We start from the raw sequence: 15,457 nt of genomic DNA, 5'->3' as shown, positions 1-15,457 counted from the left end.
TAAATTATACTATACAGTGATTTAGTTGCGTAAAAAAGTTTCCGTGTAAAAATTACAGAAAAAAAACTTACTCTTACGACACTAAATCACCGAGACGAATTACAAAATACATTTCGTGGTAATTGTTTATCAAAAAAGACATTTTTATTATTTATTTATCATAATAATTATTTGATAAAACAATTATACCCTTTCTTAATTATTAATTAATTACTTTTCAATTAACTATACATACAATACAATACATATACAATTATTTATATAATAATAATTAATTCTAAAGCTCGTAGTACAAAATGCTGTTTAATTATTCAATTTATATATTTATTTATTTATCAACAAAAATTGAGATCTCTATTATCTTGATCTCGATTATTTATTAAATCGTTTCGGCGTACGGACGTGTGAGCTTTTGCAGCTCGTCTTAATTTATCTCGTGTCATATTTAATTAAATAAAAATTGACACGTCCAAAGTCTCATTAAAACTTTTTCAGTCTCCATACGTATCAAATTTTATATTTAATCGACTTACTATTGACCACTTAATTAATTAACAAGTCATTAATTACTTAATTGTACACAGAAAAAATTATCTCGTAGGAAAAAAAAATTTTTTTCGTCGTAAGAAAATTTTTTTCTGCTGTAAAAAATTTTGATTTTTATTTTTAAATTTAAATTCAAATATTTCCTGTTAGTTCTGATATGGCAGTTTGTTGTTCCGTTAAAACTCAACCCATAGAATTAAAAAAAAAAAAAAAGTTATTAATAAATGAATGAATGAGTGAAAAATAAGTAATTAATTAGCGGCAATAATAGCCGCTGCGGCTGCTGAAGAGGTCGATGACGATGACGATGAGGATGATGACGATGAGGACGATGATGATGAAGAAGAAGAAGATTTTTTCTTAAGAACAATATCTTTAATATTAAGATTAACCTTCTCCTTACGTGGTGGTGGTACCGATTGCAGACAGAAACGTTTGAATGCCTCCAGTTCACGCTCTGCGTCGTCCATTTCTCCATCCTCGTCTATATCTTTCGGCGTGAATACGCTCTCTGTAAAATATTTTTTCTCAATATACACGACTCACTTCATTCTCATGTCAACAATAACAATTATTATTTATACTGTTCAGTGGTGGTTAAAAAAAAAAAGATTTAGTTTTGTGTAGAAAAAATTATTATTTATATTTTTATTAAGTACTTAAAATTTTCACTGTTGTATTGTTAATTACTATTTTTTTTATCACAATGCTCTGTCTTTATATGCTAGTTTGTACTTTTATAATTAATTAACAATTTACAACATCGGTTTCATAATTATTATAATTATAATAGTAACAATAATAGTAATAATAATAATAATAATAATAATAATAATAATAATAATAATAATGACAATAATAATAATAATCGTACGCGGTATTTTGTTCTTACACTCAGAGAATTAGTCGGTATTTTTTTTACGTCAAAAATTTATTGAAAAATTACTACGCAGACAGAATGGAATTGTGGTGAAAATTACCGGTAATGTAGAATTTTTTGTACCATGGTGTGCATAGTAATTTTAACTTAAAATATTTTTCAAATTTTTGTCAGTTGCACAGTAAAATTTATCTAGTAATTTTAAATATTGCGGAGTATTTGTGAAAATAAAAAAATTTTGTGACAGTAGAGCTTCGCGTTCGAGGTGTGCAATAAAAAATGAGTGTGAATGTGTCTGACGATTTGAAATTTTAAAATCAGGGCCAGTTTTTCAAACCAGGTTTATTTTTAACCCGGGTTTAATTATCATTGCTGGTATATTACATATATGTAGATATACTGGCAATATTAATTAAAACCCGGATAAAAATAAACTCAGTTTGAAAAACTGGCCCTCAATTAATAAAATGTAAGAGTAATAAATTGAAAAATGCGTATTCAGATAAATGAAAATCCGTATGCGCATTTTTTTAAATTTCATAATTTTAATTTATTTATTTTAAATTTTGAATTTTCATGTCTGCTGCATTCACTCTCATAAATAAAAAAAATATTTTATTTAAAAGTATGACAGAAGTTTTCCTGCATGGAGACTCGTGCTTAAGAAATTTTTTGAATTTTATTTTTATGTATAAAATAAATTTGTAATTAAAACTATTCAAATTTAGCTTTCTCGGGAGCTGTAAAAGTTACTGTGATAACAATCGATTAGTGAATTAATAGAAAAATGAGTTTTTAAAAGTTGGGTTCGTAGGGCCAACTTTGAAACGTCACTTGATTGGTTAACTTGTAACCTATTAGTTCTGGAATGAACGAAAAGAGCCGAATATTTACGAACAAACTCGAACTAGATTTTTTATAAAATTACCATGGTGTGCAGTACAAAGTTACAGAATTTGAATTTCTAAGTTCAATTAAAACTTTATACTTTAATCATAAATTTGAGGTATGATAAAAATTATCTTTTAAAATATAACCCGGAAGTTAACAGACAGAAAATTTTCGGATTTTTTTTCCACAGATAAATTACAAAAAAAAAACTAAAAAATCCGCATGGAGAAAATTAAAAAATCTAGAGGTGCAATTAAATTTAGAATATTTTTTTTATAATTAATCGTTTTTTAAAAATTCAAAATTTATCAGACGCCGGTTAACTTCAGTTTATAAACAAACAGCTAAAATACTGATAATTTTCACCATAAAATTCTCTGCTGTATTTCAATAAAAGTCGCAAGTAAAATAATAAAAAAAAAGTAAATCAATAATCAATTTTATATTTCATTTATCCTCACCAACGAGATTCCAGTCATCGCCACATGATCTAGCACCAGTTCCTTTTTTTTTCTTTTTTTTTCCTTTGGCTAACGAGGCCTGCGGTTGCGGCGGGGGTTGATGTTGATGCTGGTGCTGGTGCTGATGTTGAAGCTGATGCTGATGTTGATTTAAGTCGGGACCATTGGACAGCTCGTGAGCTAAACCACCAGCGGCATTTGTCGGAGGAATCGTTATATTGGCAACAGTAGACGAGACACCAACAAAGTCGCACTTAACATCTGGATTTTTGACTTTTGTCAAAGTGACACTGGTTCCTTTCAAATTAATACCGTTCTCAGGTATCACCTGCTGGCCGCTGGTCACTTTGCTTATTTGTATGTTGGCAAGACCGGTGATGCCGGTGCAGTCGGGGGTGAGACGACTGCGTAAGTCAGCCAAACTCGAAGATATATTTGCACTTTTTTGTCCCGAAGGTTTACTGCTGTCATTAAGAAATTCACCTTTCACTATAAAATCTGGTTTAGGTGGAGGTGTCAGGCCGTTGTTCAACGCATGCTGCAAAGCCGGACTCCGTATTGTCACCATCCCATTGTCAGATAGTTTTATAATCGCCGCCTGCTGCTGGACCGGTTCGACTTTTGGTATTGATCCGAACGCCGGGTTGCGGATCGTCACCATATTTGATCCAGGATTGTGAACAATACGCGCTAAATCTTCGTTTTGATACCGTCCCGATTCGTCAGTTGATTGTCCACGTGAATTGTTGTTCTGAGATGAATTTTTAGCAGCAGCAGCTGCGGCATTCTTCTTCTTTTTCTTTTTGCTCGATTTGCTTGGCTCTTTAGAAGATCCTAGAATTTAAAAGTTCATTTCTATTTAATAAATCATCTCCTTAATTAACAAATAAATAAAATATAAATTTATTATTATCATTTAATGTTTGTTGTTAATTTTCGTACAACGTTTCGTCAGTTTCCCGACTTTATCAAGTATCAAGTACTCAATTATCAAGAATTGTTAACAAATAATTAAGACTTTCCTCAGACACAAAAATTATTACCAATACAACTGACTAGTAAAATAATTAAAAATTTTCTTAAGGGGGATAGCCACTGTGAGGATCGAAAAAATAGGTGATTTTCGGGAATTTTTTTGACTGGAATAATAAAGGAATTTGGGGATCGGGTTTTTTTTGTTTTATAAAGTATACATTGAAGATAATTCTCCTAAATTTTCATTAAAAAATATCATGTTGTTACAAAGTTATAAGCATTTTTGTGGAGCAACAAAAAAATTTCCCCCACCACGGTGTCATCTCTAACTCAAAAACGGATTATCAGAAACAAAAAAACCAAACGGCGTTGTAATCTGTATGCATGTGGTTATCGTTGCACATAGGGGATTTTGAAAATTTGAATTTGAAAAAAAATGGCGACATATTAAAAATTTTTTCGTTATTTTTTCTCATTTTTTTGGATTCAAACAGCCCTAAAAAATCTTAAAAATCAAAATTTTCAAAATCCCCTATGTGCAACTTTAGCTACTGAATAGACGAATACGGCAAAAAAAAAAGTTGCGAATCGGTTGATATTTATGCAAATTACAGATGCCACCAGTTCAAAAAAAGTAGTTTCGAGAAAAATGCGTTTAAAGTTTTTAGTCGATGCAGCGGTCAGTTGACACGCTGTCACAAAAATTACTATAACTTGAAAAACATTCGGAATTTTCATATAAAACTTTAGATGCATATTTTTGAACATATACACTTTGATTTAATAAAAAAAAAAAAAATTTTTTTTTTGAAATTTCACAGCGGCTATCCCCCTTAAAGGAAACTAACACAGGATGTTAATAAGAATAAATTTGTATCCAATGAAACTGTAATTAGTTAATTTAAATTAATATGAGACAGCAAAATTGATAATAATCACCTTTGTCATTTGGGTTCAGATCCTGCTTGAGTTTCCCCGTGTCAACAACAATAACATTGGCGCCAGCCTGTGGACCACCATAGCCCTGAATTCCAGCGGCAGTCATCGGGGCGGCGATTATCGTCGCCTGTTTCGACGTATTGCTTGTAGCTTTTGCCAGAGGAGTCGATTTTATCGGCAACGGCTTGACCGGTACGTCAACTTTTGTTATCGTAATACCAGGGGGTAATTTTAGATTCTCAATGTTTATTCTGGAATCTTTCAATTGACTGTGCATTGAACCCCCACTGTTACTATTACTACTATTAATATTACTATTACTATTATTAATATTAACATTACTATTACTACCCGTAGGCACCTTTTGTTGCATTTGTTGCGTTTGCTTGGTTTGTTTCTGGTTCTTCTGATTGTCTTTTTTCTTTTTCTGCGACTGTTGTAATTGTGATTGCAATTGCTGTTGCTGTTGGTGTAATTGCTGCTGCTGCTGCTGCTTCTTTCCACCATCACTTACTTTAACATTACTATTACTATTATTATTAACATTACTCTGTACTTTTATTTCAGTAAGTGGCTGAGTAACAGTCTTCTGTTTTTTTCCTTTATTGTTGCCATCACTTTGATTTTTCTTTGTGCTGTTGTTTTGTTGTACTGCATTTTGTTGCGGCTGTTTATTTTCAGCATTTTTCTTGTCCTTCTTCTTTGTTTTTGTTTCACTGGCAACCTGCGACTGACTTTCGACCGCTACCTTATTATTTTGCATTTGCCCTTGACCTTTCCCTTGCCCTTGTCCTTGGACTGGTACTTGTCCCTGTCCCTGTCCCTGTTTCTTCTTGTCATCCTTCTTGACTTTGCCCTTATTGCTCTCCTTGTCTTTGTTACTCTTCGGCTGATTAGAAACCGGTTGAACCTGGACAGGAGCTTGAGCTTGAGCTTGAGCTTGAAGATCTTGGCCCTTCTTCTTCTTCTTTTTTTTCCCGCCAGTTTCTTTGGAAGGTTCTTTAGTCTGGCCATTGACTAACGTAAACAAAACTTTGTCTTCAGCGGGAGTTTGTCCTTTGAGAGTTATCGTGACAGTTGGCTCCGCATTATTTGCCTCCATGACTCTTTTTATCGTAACAATCTGCGGTTGGTCTTTTGAAGCCTTGCCGTCACTACTATTAACATCAGACGGATTCGTTTTATTATTTTTCTGCAGCTCCATCTTCTTCATTTCTTTCTTCAACTTCTTGCGTTCTTTTTTAGTCAGCGGCACCGGCTCAGGTTCGGGCTCAGGTTCTGGTTCTGGCTCAGGTTCAGGCTCTGGTTCGACAATTTTTTGTTTCTTTTTCTTTTTACTTTTACCCGTAGTCACAACTGTCTCTTTGACCTTCTCCTTAATTTTGCTCTGTACTATTTTCTTCTTCGGCACAGCCGGCAAAATAGAAACTTCTGGTAAATTTCTATTCATCAACAATTTCTGCAGCGGTTTCTGTGGATCGACGACAGTTATCGTCACACCGGGTGTTTTCTTCTGTAACTCGACGATTTTCTTTCGATCTAATTCTTCTTTCTGCAACTTGAGAGCTTCCTCAGCTTTTTTTAATTTTTGTCTGGCCTTCTTCTCACTTTTCTTAGTATCCTTTTTTCCCGCATCAAAATCTCTTTGATTGCCTTCAATAAATTTAATGAGCGTGTCCAAATCACGGTCGTCACGTAACTCAGAGGTTGTCGATGGCGTGTCAGATCTTCCACGCGTGGCAGAATTGTCTGATGGTGACTCTACTGGACTGACTGGTGGACTACAAGAGGATGATGTAGCAGCTGTTGACCCACTTCCCGAGGTAACTTTGTTACATTTTTTAGCTTTTTTCTTAGTCAACAATTGTCGTAATCTTTCACGTGTTTCATTGTAATTACGACTAACTGGCGCAACGCTCGGTACTCCATGACCAAATACTTCGCAGTAACAACAATCGCAATGACGGCCAGCATCGCGTGGTGATGATGACCCACCAGTTGAACATGAGTCTTCAATACTTCCACTGTCCGAGCAGTTGCCATCAGCACCACCAGTATGTAAGCTGTTACACGACACCCTGCGTATTTGTTCAATCGGCAACTTATGGCAGTGCGGATGATTATGTTTCATTCCTTTTATCTCAGATCCGTGTCCTGTACATTTAGGATGTGGATGCTGATGCTGATGTTGATGTGAATTATGTCCATTATGTCCATTATGAGTGTGACCATGACTGTGAGAATGCATACCATTGGGTGTTTGTGTCGTAGAATGCCTTGTTTGTGGTACCAATGGCTTGCCGTTATTCATTTTAACAGCATCTCCATTGTCTATCATCTGGGTACCAGTTTGCTGATCACTTGTCTTGTTATTACGACCCGACAAACGTGAAGGTTCTTCACGGACACAAGGACAAGCAGACTCTGGTAATTGACGCATATTCAGCATACACAGACACGGTGGAAATAATAATAAACCGCGAAAGGTCGAGCCTTGCCATTCACCTAGATGTCTATATGTACACAAACATCCTTTACGTTTTTTATTATCTGTACTATTATTTGTCATACTACTGTCACCAGCGGAAGTAAGTGAGGGTGAAGAAGGTGCTGATACTGATAATGATACTGTCGTTATATCGCCGTTTGATTTTAACGTCGGATGAGCGCACTGGCCGGTTTTGGTACGACCGCCTACGACTAAATGTGACACCCAGGCTAAATCACCGCAGATTGTACACTTGGTATCGACTTCTAGAGTCGTGTCAGTCGCCCGACTCAACACCAGCCATGCAGCCGCTTGATAACCAAAGTAATAACCGGGATCGTCGGGTGTCACTCCGTCGCCTGCTATCTCGCGCTCTTTGTGCCAGTAAATTCCTAGAGAACTTAGAGCTAGTGTTTGATAGGCTTGTTTACTCCAGGCGTCGAGCATCTTGCGGACCAGTTCGGTGTCTGGTGGTGACTCGAGACGCTCAAGTAATTTTATAAAGTACGAGTCGAATGGAGTTTGATTCAAACCCAGGCCTGGGACGTCTAGGGTACGTTCGCTCTCCACTTTTGTCGCTTCTTCGATAGTGTAAAGTGTCCAGGGTGTGCTGGCTTTGCGTTTGTCAATAATACGACGTGTTTGCAGCGCGTTGTACTTGTCGATGAGCAATTCTTTCTCGAGCCACAAGTCTGCGATTCTCATCATCTCGTCCACGAAGCCTAGATACCGCTCTAGCAGAACTTTGTAGCCTTTTCCTTTGCGCGGTTTACGCAACTGCCGGACTAGCGATGGCAGAATGTTTCGAATTGTTGGTTCGTAAAAATAAATGTAGTTCTGGTAGAGTTTTTTGTTGAAAAATTCCCACGTTATGTTGAATTTTGACAGATGATTATCTTCGAGAGGTTTTATTAAATCGGTAACTTGAGCTGCCGTTGCTATTAAAATGTCGTAGCCATTTAAAAGTCCTGATAAATAAAAAAATTAATTATTAATATTTGTTTTGGCATCTTTATTATTTATTTTGTTTAAATATAATTTATTGAGTGGCAAGAAATTAAACGAGACGATTTCAGACAATGATGGAGTTGACTGTCATCACAAGTCTGGAATCTTGTTTTATTCCGCCACAAAATTTTTTTTTACCTGCATTGAAAGTTACAATTTAAATATCTGGCGCCAATCGGCATCGGAATTTTTTTTCATAGTAAATCTAATGCGACTCGACTCGTAACTTCAGTGCAGATAAAATAAAAAAAAAATAATTTAACTCACTTGTAAGAAATATTTCAGCAATTCGCGCTAAATTATTATCTTGAAGTGGACGCATAATACGAATTTTTAATTCAACGACAAATTCTTGCGCTTGGATCACCAGCATCAAGAAAAATTTGTGTGGATGATTTTTTACAAGACTGAAAAAAATTTATTGTTCATTCAAATGTTGTACCACAATCATTATTATCATTGGAATATTTTCTTATATAAAAACTAATTACTAATTACTAATTACTAATTACTGATCAGTTTTTAAAAATTACTCAGAATTTTTTTTTAAGATAAATTGTAGTCTGCATTTTTGAATTTTACAAAAATGAAACTACAATTTTTTAAAAATGGGGAATAATGGTCAGCTTGATTTCTTTCAAAATTTTTTTCCAAATTTATCAGATTGAAAAAAATTTATAATAAAAAAAAATTTTTTAGCATGAATCAAAAGCTTGACACCAAATAAAATGGGGAAAAATGGACAGCCTGAAATTTTTTTTCAATTCCAGTAATTTTTTCCAAATTTATCAGACTAAAAAAAATCTATAGTAGTAAAAAAAAAATTTTTAGCTCAAATAAAAAGCTTGACACTAAATAATCACTAATTTATAATTATCCTCGGTCCCTGATAATTAAAAATGTTTATAATTTAATTATCAAATGACATTGAACTTGAAAAAAATCGTGTGCTTAAAATTTACAAACAAAAATAATACCCGCTTATTATCATTGCGATTGATATTTAAATGATAATATTGATATCCGAGTTTACTGAGTCATTACAATATAAACTGTCAGTAATTGTAATCAGTAATTTAAAAATATAATATAAAATAAACATACTCATTAACAATCTCCTGAAGTTGAGCATAATGATCAGGATCACATTCATATTTACGAATATTAGGCACACAAGGAGATTCAATCGCCGCATTAAACACAGCACGTATATATTCACGTATTTTCAATCCTTGGCTCTGCCAGTTCCATACTTTTGTTACTTTATCACGTATAAAATTCCTATTTAATTATTTATTATTATTATTATTATCATTAATAAAAAATGAATATAATAAAAAATAAAAAATTCGCAAGGTGGACAGTAAATTAAAATTTATAATTTAATTTTTACCATAAATTAGACGTTTCGTCCCTTTAGTGGGACTTTGACAGCAACTAAATCATGTAAGTCCCAATAGAGGGACGAAACGTCAAATTTATGGTAAAAATTAAAATTTATAATTCAATTTTTACCATAAATTGGATATTTTGTCCCTTTAACGGGACACAAGTTTTAGTTGCTGACGGTCCCAATAAATTGGACATTTCGTCCCTTTAACGGGACACATATTTCAGTTGCTGACAGTCCCAATAAAGGGGCAAAATGTCCAACTTATGGTAAAAATTAAATTATGAATTTTAATTTTTACCATAAATTTGACGTTTCGTCCCTTTATTGGGACACAAGTTTTAGTTACTGACGAAGTCCCAATAAAGGGACAAAATATCCAACTTATGGTAAAAATTAAATTGTAAATTTCAATTTTTACCATAAATTTGACGTTTCGTCCCTTTATTGGGACTTACATGATTTAGTTGCTGACAAAGTCCCAATAAAGGGACGATACGTCAAATTTATAATAAAAATTAAATTATAAATTTCAATTTACTGTCCTCCCTAAGAATTAATAATTTTATTAAATTAATCTGGACATAATTTTAAATAAATAAAATTAAAAAAAAAAAATCTAACCTTTGTACAACACAAGTATCGCAAGTGCAGACTTTTTCATGTTTATTTGTCTGAGTTTGACCAAAATACGATGACAATTCCTCATTATCATCATCATTATCATGAGATCCAGATAAATTCCAGATGTCATTGGTAGTTTGGGTTGTCTGGGTATCCTGTAAAAATATATACACACATATAAAAACAAATATAGGTGTAGGTAAATATCTATATATACATATACATTATGTGTATTTGTATCAGGGTGAAAGTCACCTTTACAAGGATAACATTAATCGCATCACAATGCGACTGTATATATAAATATATACATATATATAAATAGACATTAAAAAAAAGGGAAATTCCAAATTCAAAATAAAGGAATAAATAAAAAAAAAAAAATAAACATACCGTAGACGTTGACTCGGGAATTAATTGAACGACAGGAATTTCCGGAGCAGCATCAGCTTCACATGGCGAAATATTTCTGAAACGCGATTCCTCCTCCGAGTCTGTTGTTTCTCCAGGATAATTGTCATTGTCCTGGTCAGGTGAGTCCAGTTCAGTTTCAACTTCAACTCTGTCTTGATTTTCATCATCAACTTTGTCTCCAACTTGACCGCTGACTCTAACTAGTGCTTGAGATTCATCTTTTGTTTGAATTTCGGCATCAACGTCAACAGAATCTTCAGCTTCTTTAGCAAGGACGTCACCCATGATCTCGTTGCTTGACTCAGTTGTCCTTTCCTCACACTGGGTCTCTTTATCGTCGCTACCACTCATTGCTAGCACACGAAATTTTTTTTTTTTTAAGTTACTGTTTTATTTATATTATTATAATTATAGTAATAATGGTAATGGTAAAAGTAATAATAATTATAATAATTATTATTGAAAAAAAAAGTTAAGAATTTATGGTGTTTGTAAACTGTAGTGACACTATCGATACTACTGTGCTAGTCGATGCGCTATTTTATTTTATTATTACTTTTAGTTTTTTAAATTTTATTTTATTTTAATAATCCAAGGCACGGGTCTTACCGTAAGCGTACCGCGTAAACACCTACACCTCGAAAAAAATTTATTGAGTGTAACTGTAGAGTGTTGAGTGTAGATAGAAATTATCTGGGTAGAGAAGTTGAGGTAAAGATAGAGAGTAAACTGGATGGACAGGAGTCAACATTAACTCAATATGGCGGCCGGCGTGATTAACTTAAGGTGCACTCTGTGGATTAAATACTGATGCTGATATATTAGTTACTGTCAAAACATGATATTAATATATGTAGGATAATATAGATTAAGTATTCAGCGCCACTCGTTACTTTATTTTCTACTTTATCGATTTATCTGCTTAGTATTCTTCGTTCGCGTATTTGAATTTTCCCGCGGAAATTTAAAATTTGAATTTAAATTTTATTTACCAGAGTTAGAATTAAATTTGCGTACCCAAGGGGCAGATTTGCCTGTGTGACATCTATACCCTGAAAGTGTTGGAGAGGAAGCAGGTGACCTTTAAGTTGACAGTAAATTGTCTGTTGTTGAATTAAATTTGACTACAAGTATTACTCTCAGACAATGACGCGAAGTTGATTGAAAGTTTCACTTAAAATTGACGGCAAGTTTTTCTGTCAAGTTACATTCAAGCTACTGCCGTATTCTGAAGATAACTTAAAGGAAAATATTATCTAGTATTATATTATATATATAGTAATGTGTGGCTAAGATATCAATTTTTTGGCAACTTTTTGACATATCGAGAAGACATCAATATGTTGAAAAAACGATCAGAAATTTTTCACCGAAAAATATCTGGTTAAAAGACTTGACACAAGTGACGATAAAAAATAAATTACAAATAGTGGTAAAATAAGTCATCTAAATTACTTCTTAATTGACATAAGACAGGAAAAACAACACAAATTTTCTCTGTCTCCGGAACCAAAATTTTCATGTCCGTATTTATACCAAAAAAAGTGACGCAGACAAAAAAAAATTTGTCTTATCCTTTTAAAAGACATCTTAAAGTTGACTCTGTGCTACTTGGGTAATATTGACTGTAGTTTTTAAATTTTGAATTTTGAATTTCGCGCCAATAAATTTAAATTTGAATTTATTAAAGAATGACGTCAGACGATTTATTAATTTTAATTCACTAATAAAAATTTAAAAAAATTAATCCCGGGTATAAAAATTTCATATTTTTTCTGTTGCCATCGGATGGGTTTTGATTCAATTTAAAAAAAAACAACTCGTGTAATTAATAATAACATATATGATAAATAAATAAGACAATTAATAATATAAACATTTTTCTTATTCAAACATTTTATGTTCTTACATTTACACAGTACAAAAAATTATACTCATACCCACCGGCCAGCGGTTTTACAATCGCCTTGACTGGGAGGAGTGGCCGGTGGTTCAGGACACTGGGCTATGGATCCACAATATTATTTAATAATAATAATAAATCGTTATTTTATTTTAAAATTCTCAGTACCTCTTTTCATCCCAATTCTGTACTTTTTTATTTTTATTTAAATCTTATCATTTATTCAATATTCCAAATCGCCACTACTCCAGCCTTCAATTAATTACACCAATATAGTAATTAGCATTCATACTTAAACACCCGCTTTTTTTTGTACACCCACGCACTTTTTTTTTAAATCCTTTTTACTTCTCTACACTCATACATCACAATTGTCATACATAATAATAATATTAATAATTATAATAATTAATAATAATTACATGTACAAATTTATTACTATATATATAACGCGCGCATTTACACTAAAACACTTTTATTTTCACCTAATTAATTAATTAATTAATTAATTTTTTCGGCATTGTCAGCAACATTTAAATATTTTTTTTCTAATTAATATTTTATTAATTAATTATTTATATATATTTATATATATTTATTACTAATCTGGTGTAATTTTCGTGCCGTTATTTTTTTTTCAAACTTAAAAACTAATTTTTGTCATATTTATATATTTATACCTTTTTTTTTAATTTATTTACAAGTAACATAATGAATTATTATTATTATTCACTTGTTGCAATAATACACAGACATATATGTATATATTTATATTTATTTTTTACACCGGCCGTTTTAAAATTATTTAACACTAGAGAACTTTACATACGTTAAATAATTTATAAACTCGTTGTTACTAGACAAATATTGAGATCAAATAAAATTAATCCGTTTTTTAAATCTTTGACATTTAAAAGTGCGAAAAATTATTTAATATATATTTTAAATAAATATATGATCGTTAATTATACGCATAATTGTACATCAGTATTTTTATTATTATTAGAATTATTATTATTATTATTAAGTCTAATGAAATATTGAGCCCCGAGATTTTAAAAAATATAAATAAATAATTTTAAATTTTCGCACCTGCGTCTTGACCGTTGGCACTTGGAAAAAAAATTCAAATTTTTTTTTTTAAACGTCAGCCTCTGTCTTTTTTAAATTTCAATTTTTATAATTAATTAATTAATTATAACTACTAATGAGTTTTTTTAAGTCCAGTATTCATTAACGGACGGTACTGTACTTAGTAATTAAATAATAAAACTAAAAATAATTTATTTTATAAATTTTTTTTAGCGCGCGATTTTTAAATTTGAAAATTTAAATTTTAAAATGTGATTTTCTATGAGGCAGTGATTAAAGTCTTAGTAGTTGCGTTAAACCGCAAAATAATAATAATATCATATATATATATTTATATATTTTTAGTCCGTATAATTACCCAAGGCAAGTACTCGATTTAGCGTTAAATAAAAATAATTGCACTGACAAAATATTTAATGAAATAAAATAAAATAATAAATAAACTCCCGTATTTAAATTTTTTTGGCGAATTGCCAATAGGAATTTATTATTACAATACGTAATTATCCTTATTAATATTTACTTACTTATTTATAATAATAATAATAATAATAATAATAATTGTTAATTATTATTTATTATCAATTATCGATTATCTACATTTTATATATAATATAATATAGACAAGTATGTATTGGATACAGGCACGATATAATTAATTACAAATAATTATTATTCATTTTGTTTTTTATTTTATATTTTCACTATTAAATATATATATAATATATATTTATGATTCCAATATTGGTATCACAATCAGTGGGACGCGAAGTCAAGGGGAGACGACTCTTGCTTGTATCCACAGTAAATCTTATTGCGAAAAAAAAAAAATAATCTCACGGATTTCATGTCCGTAGTCAACAAGTTTAAAAAATGAAAATTAAATTAAATTAAAAAAAAAATATTACATTATTATCGTTGTTATCAATTATAATTAAAGTAATTAACATTTAAATTAAGATAAGAATAGTACACGACAACTTGAACATGGCTTAGCCATTGACAATAATTAAAAATAAACAAGAGAACAAAAAATAATAATTAATTAATTAATTAAAAAAAAAACTCATACTAATCAAATATCACAACGAACTGGAGCATACTCCGTTTAAGTCTCTCCTATTTTCTTCACGTCTTTACGCTGTTTTTTTATACAAATCATCGTTTCCATCATCACCATCATCATCAGTATTAACGTCATGTCAACTTGCCTCTCGTTTTTAATTGGAGTTCATTTTATTTATGAGAAATGAACCAGCACCCGAGAGGGACCGATCGGTAGCTCGCGGCAAGCGAGATTTAAATTATTGGTTTAAATATTTAAATTCAATTGACGATCATCATCGTACAGGTGCTTAAGATCATCAAGTTTCACGCTTGGGTTCGTCTTTGACCTTGACCTCGGATGACTTGGCCTTGGTGGCCTGCAATGCCTCCTCCTTGGCATTGGCCAATACAGTCAGCGAGTCTTTTACCGCGTGGTAAATAATGTTTTTTATTTGCAGTTTGTCCTCGTGGTTGGTGTGAGTGTCCGACAGGGCGCGGAACTCTTGAGTCAAGTGGAAACAGTGGGATACGTTTTCTGGTGACACAAAATCTTCGGCTACTTTAATACAATTGTGGAGATTACGGACTTGATGTGGTGCACCTGCTGGTACAAATACTGCGTCACCTAGACACTGAACTATTGCGTATCTAAACAAAGTCAACAAAATATATTTTATTAATAAACTTTCATTTTATACAAAAAAAAAATCTGGGCTTTCATGTCTCGAAAATTACTTGGGAATAAAATTAAATTTTTTTATAAAAATCAACTCGATATCAAAAATTTAGCTGGCGAATT

The 15,457-nt window shown here is 31.8% G+C and overlaps 2 protein-coding genes across 3 annotated transcripts in view; both read right to left on the bottom strand.

The window, feature by feature from the left end:
* Positions 1–60: 60 nt before the first annotated feature.
* Positions 61–11,384, bottom strand: LOC130677595 (uncharacterized). Its single transcript, XM_057484433.1, has 8 exons — positions 11,226–11,384; positions 10,596–10,969; positions 10,203–10,357; positions 9,293–9,469; positions 8,456–8,595; positions 4,693–8,148; positions 2,779–3,612; positions 61–1,057 (listed from the first exon to the last, which is right to left on the bottom strand). The coding sequence occupies exons 2-8, from the start codon at positions 10,965–10,967 to the stop codon at positions 798–800; spliced, it is 5,394 nt and encodes a 1,797-aa protein (XP_057340416.1). The 5' UTR covers positions 10,968–10,969; positions 11,226–11,384; the 3' UTR covers positions 61–797.
* A 1,099-nt stretch (positions 11,385–12,483) lies between these two features.
* Positions 12,484–15,457, bottom strand: part of LOC130677594 (probable JmjC domain-containing histone demethylation protein 2C) — a 106,098-nt gene continuing 103,124 nt past the window's right edge. For both annotated transcript variants that reach the window (XM_057484431.1, XM_057484432.1), the window contains exon 17: positions 12,484–15,306. In XM_057484431.1, coding sequence (XP_057340414.1) covers positions 14,976–15,306 — 331 coding nt within the window. In that variant the 3' untranslated portion in view covers positions 12,484–14,975. The remainder of the gene's footprint in view (positions 15,307–15,457) is intronic.

This window comes from Microplitis mediator, chromosome 11, assembly GCF_029852145.1.
Source record: "Microplitis mediator isolate UGA2020A chromosome 11, iyMicMedi2.1, whole genome shotgun sequence".
NCBI lineage: Eukaryota > Metazoa > Arthropoda > Insecta > Hymenoptera > Braconidae > Microplitis > Microplitis mediator.
This window is presented reverse-complemented; position numbering and strand designations above follow the sequence as displayed.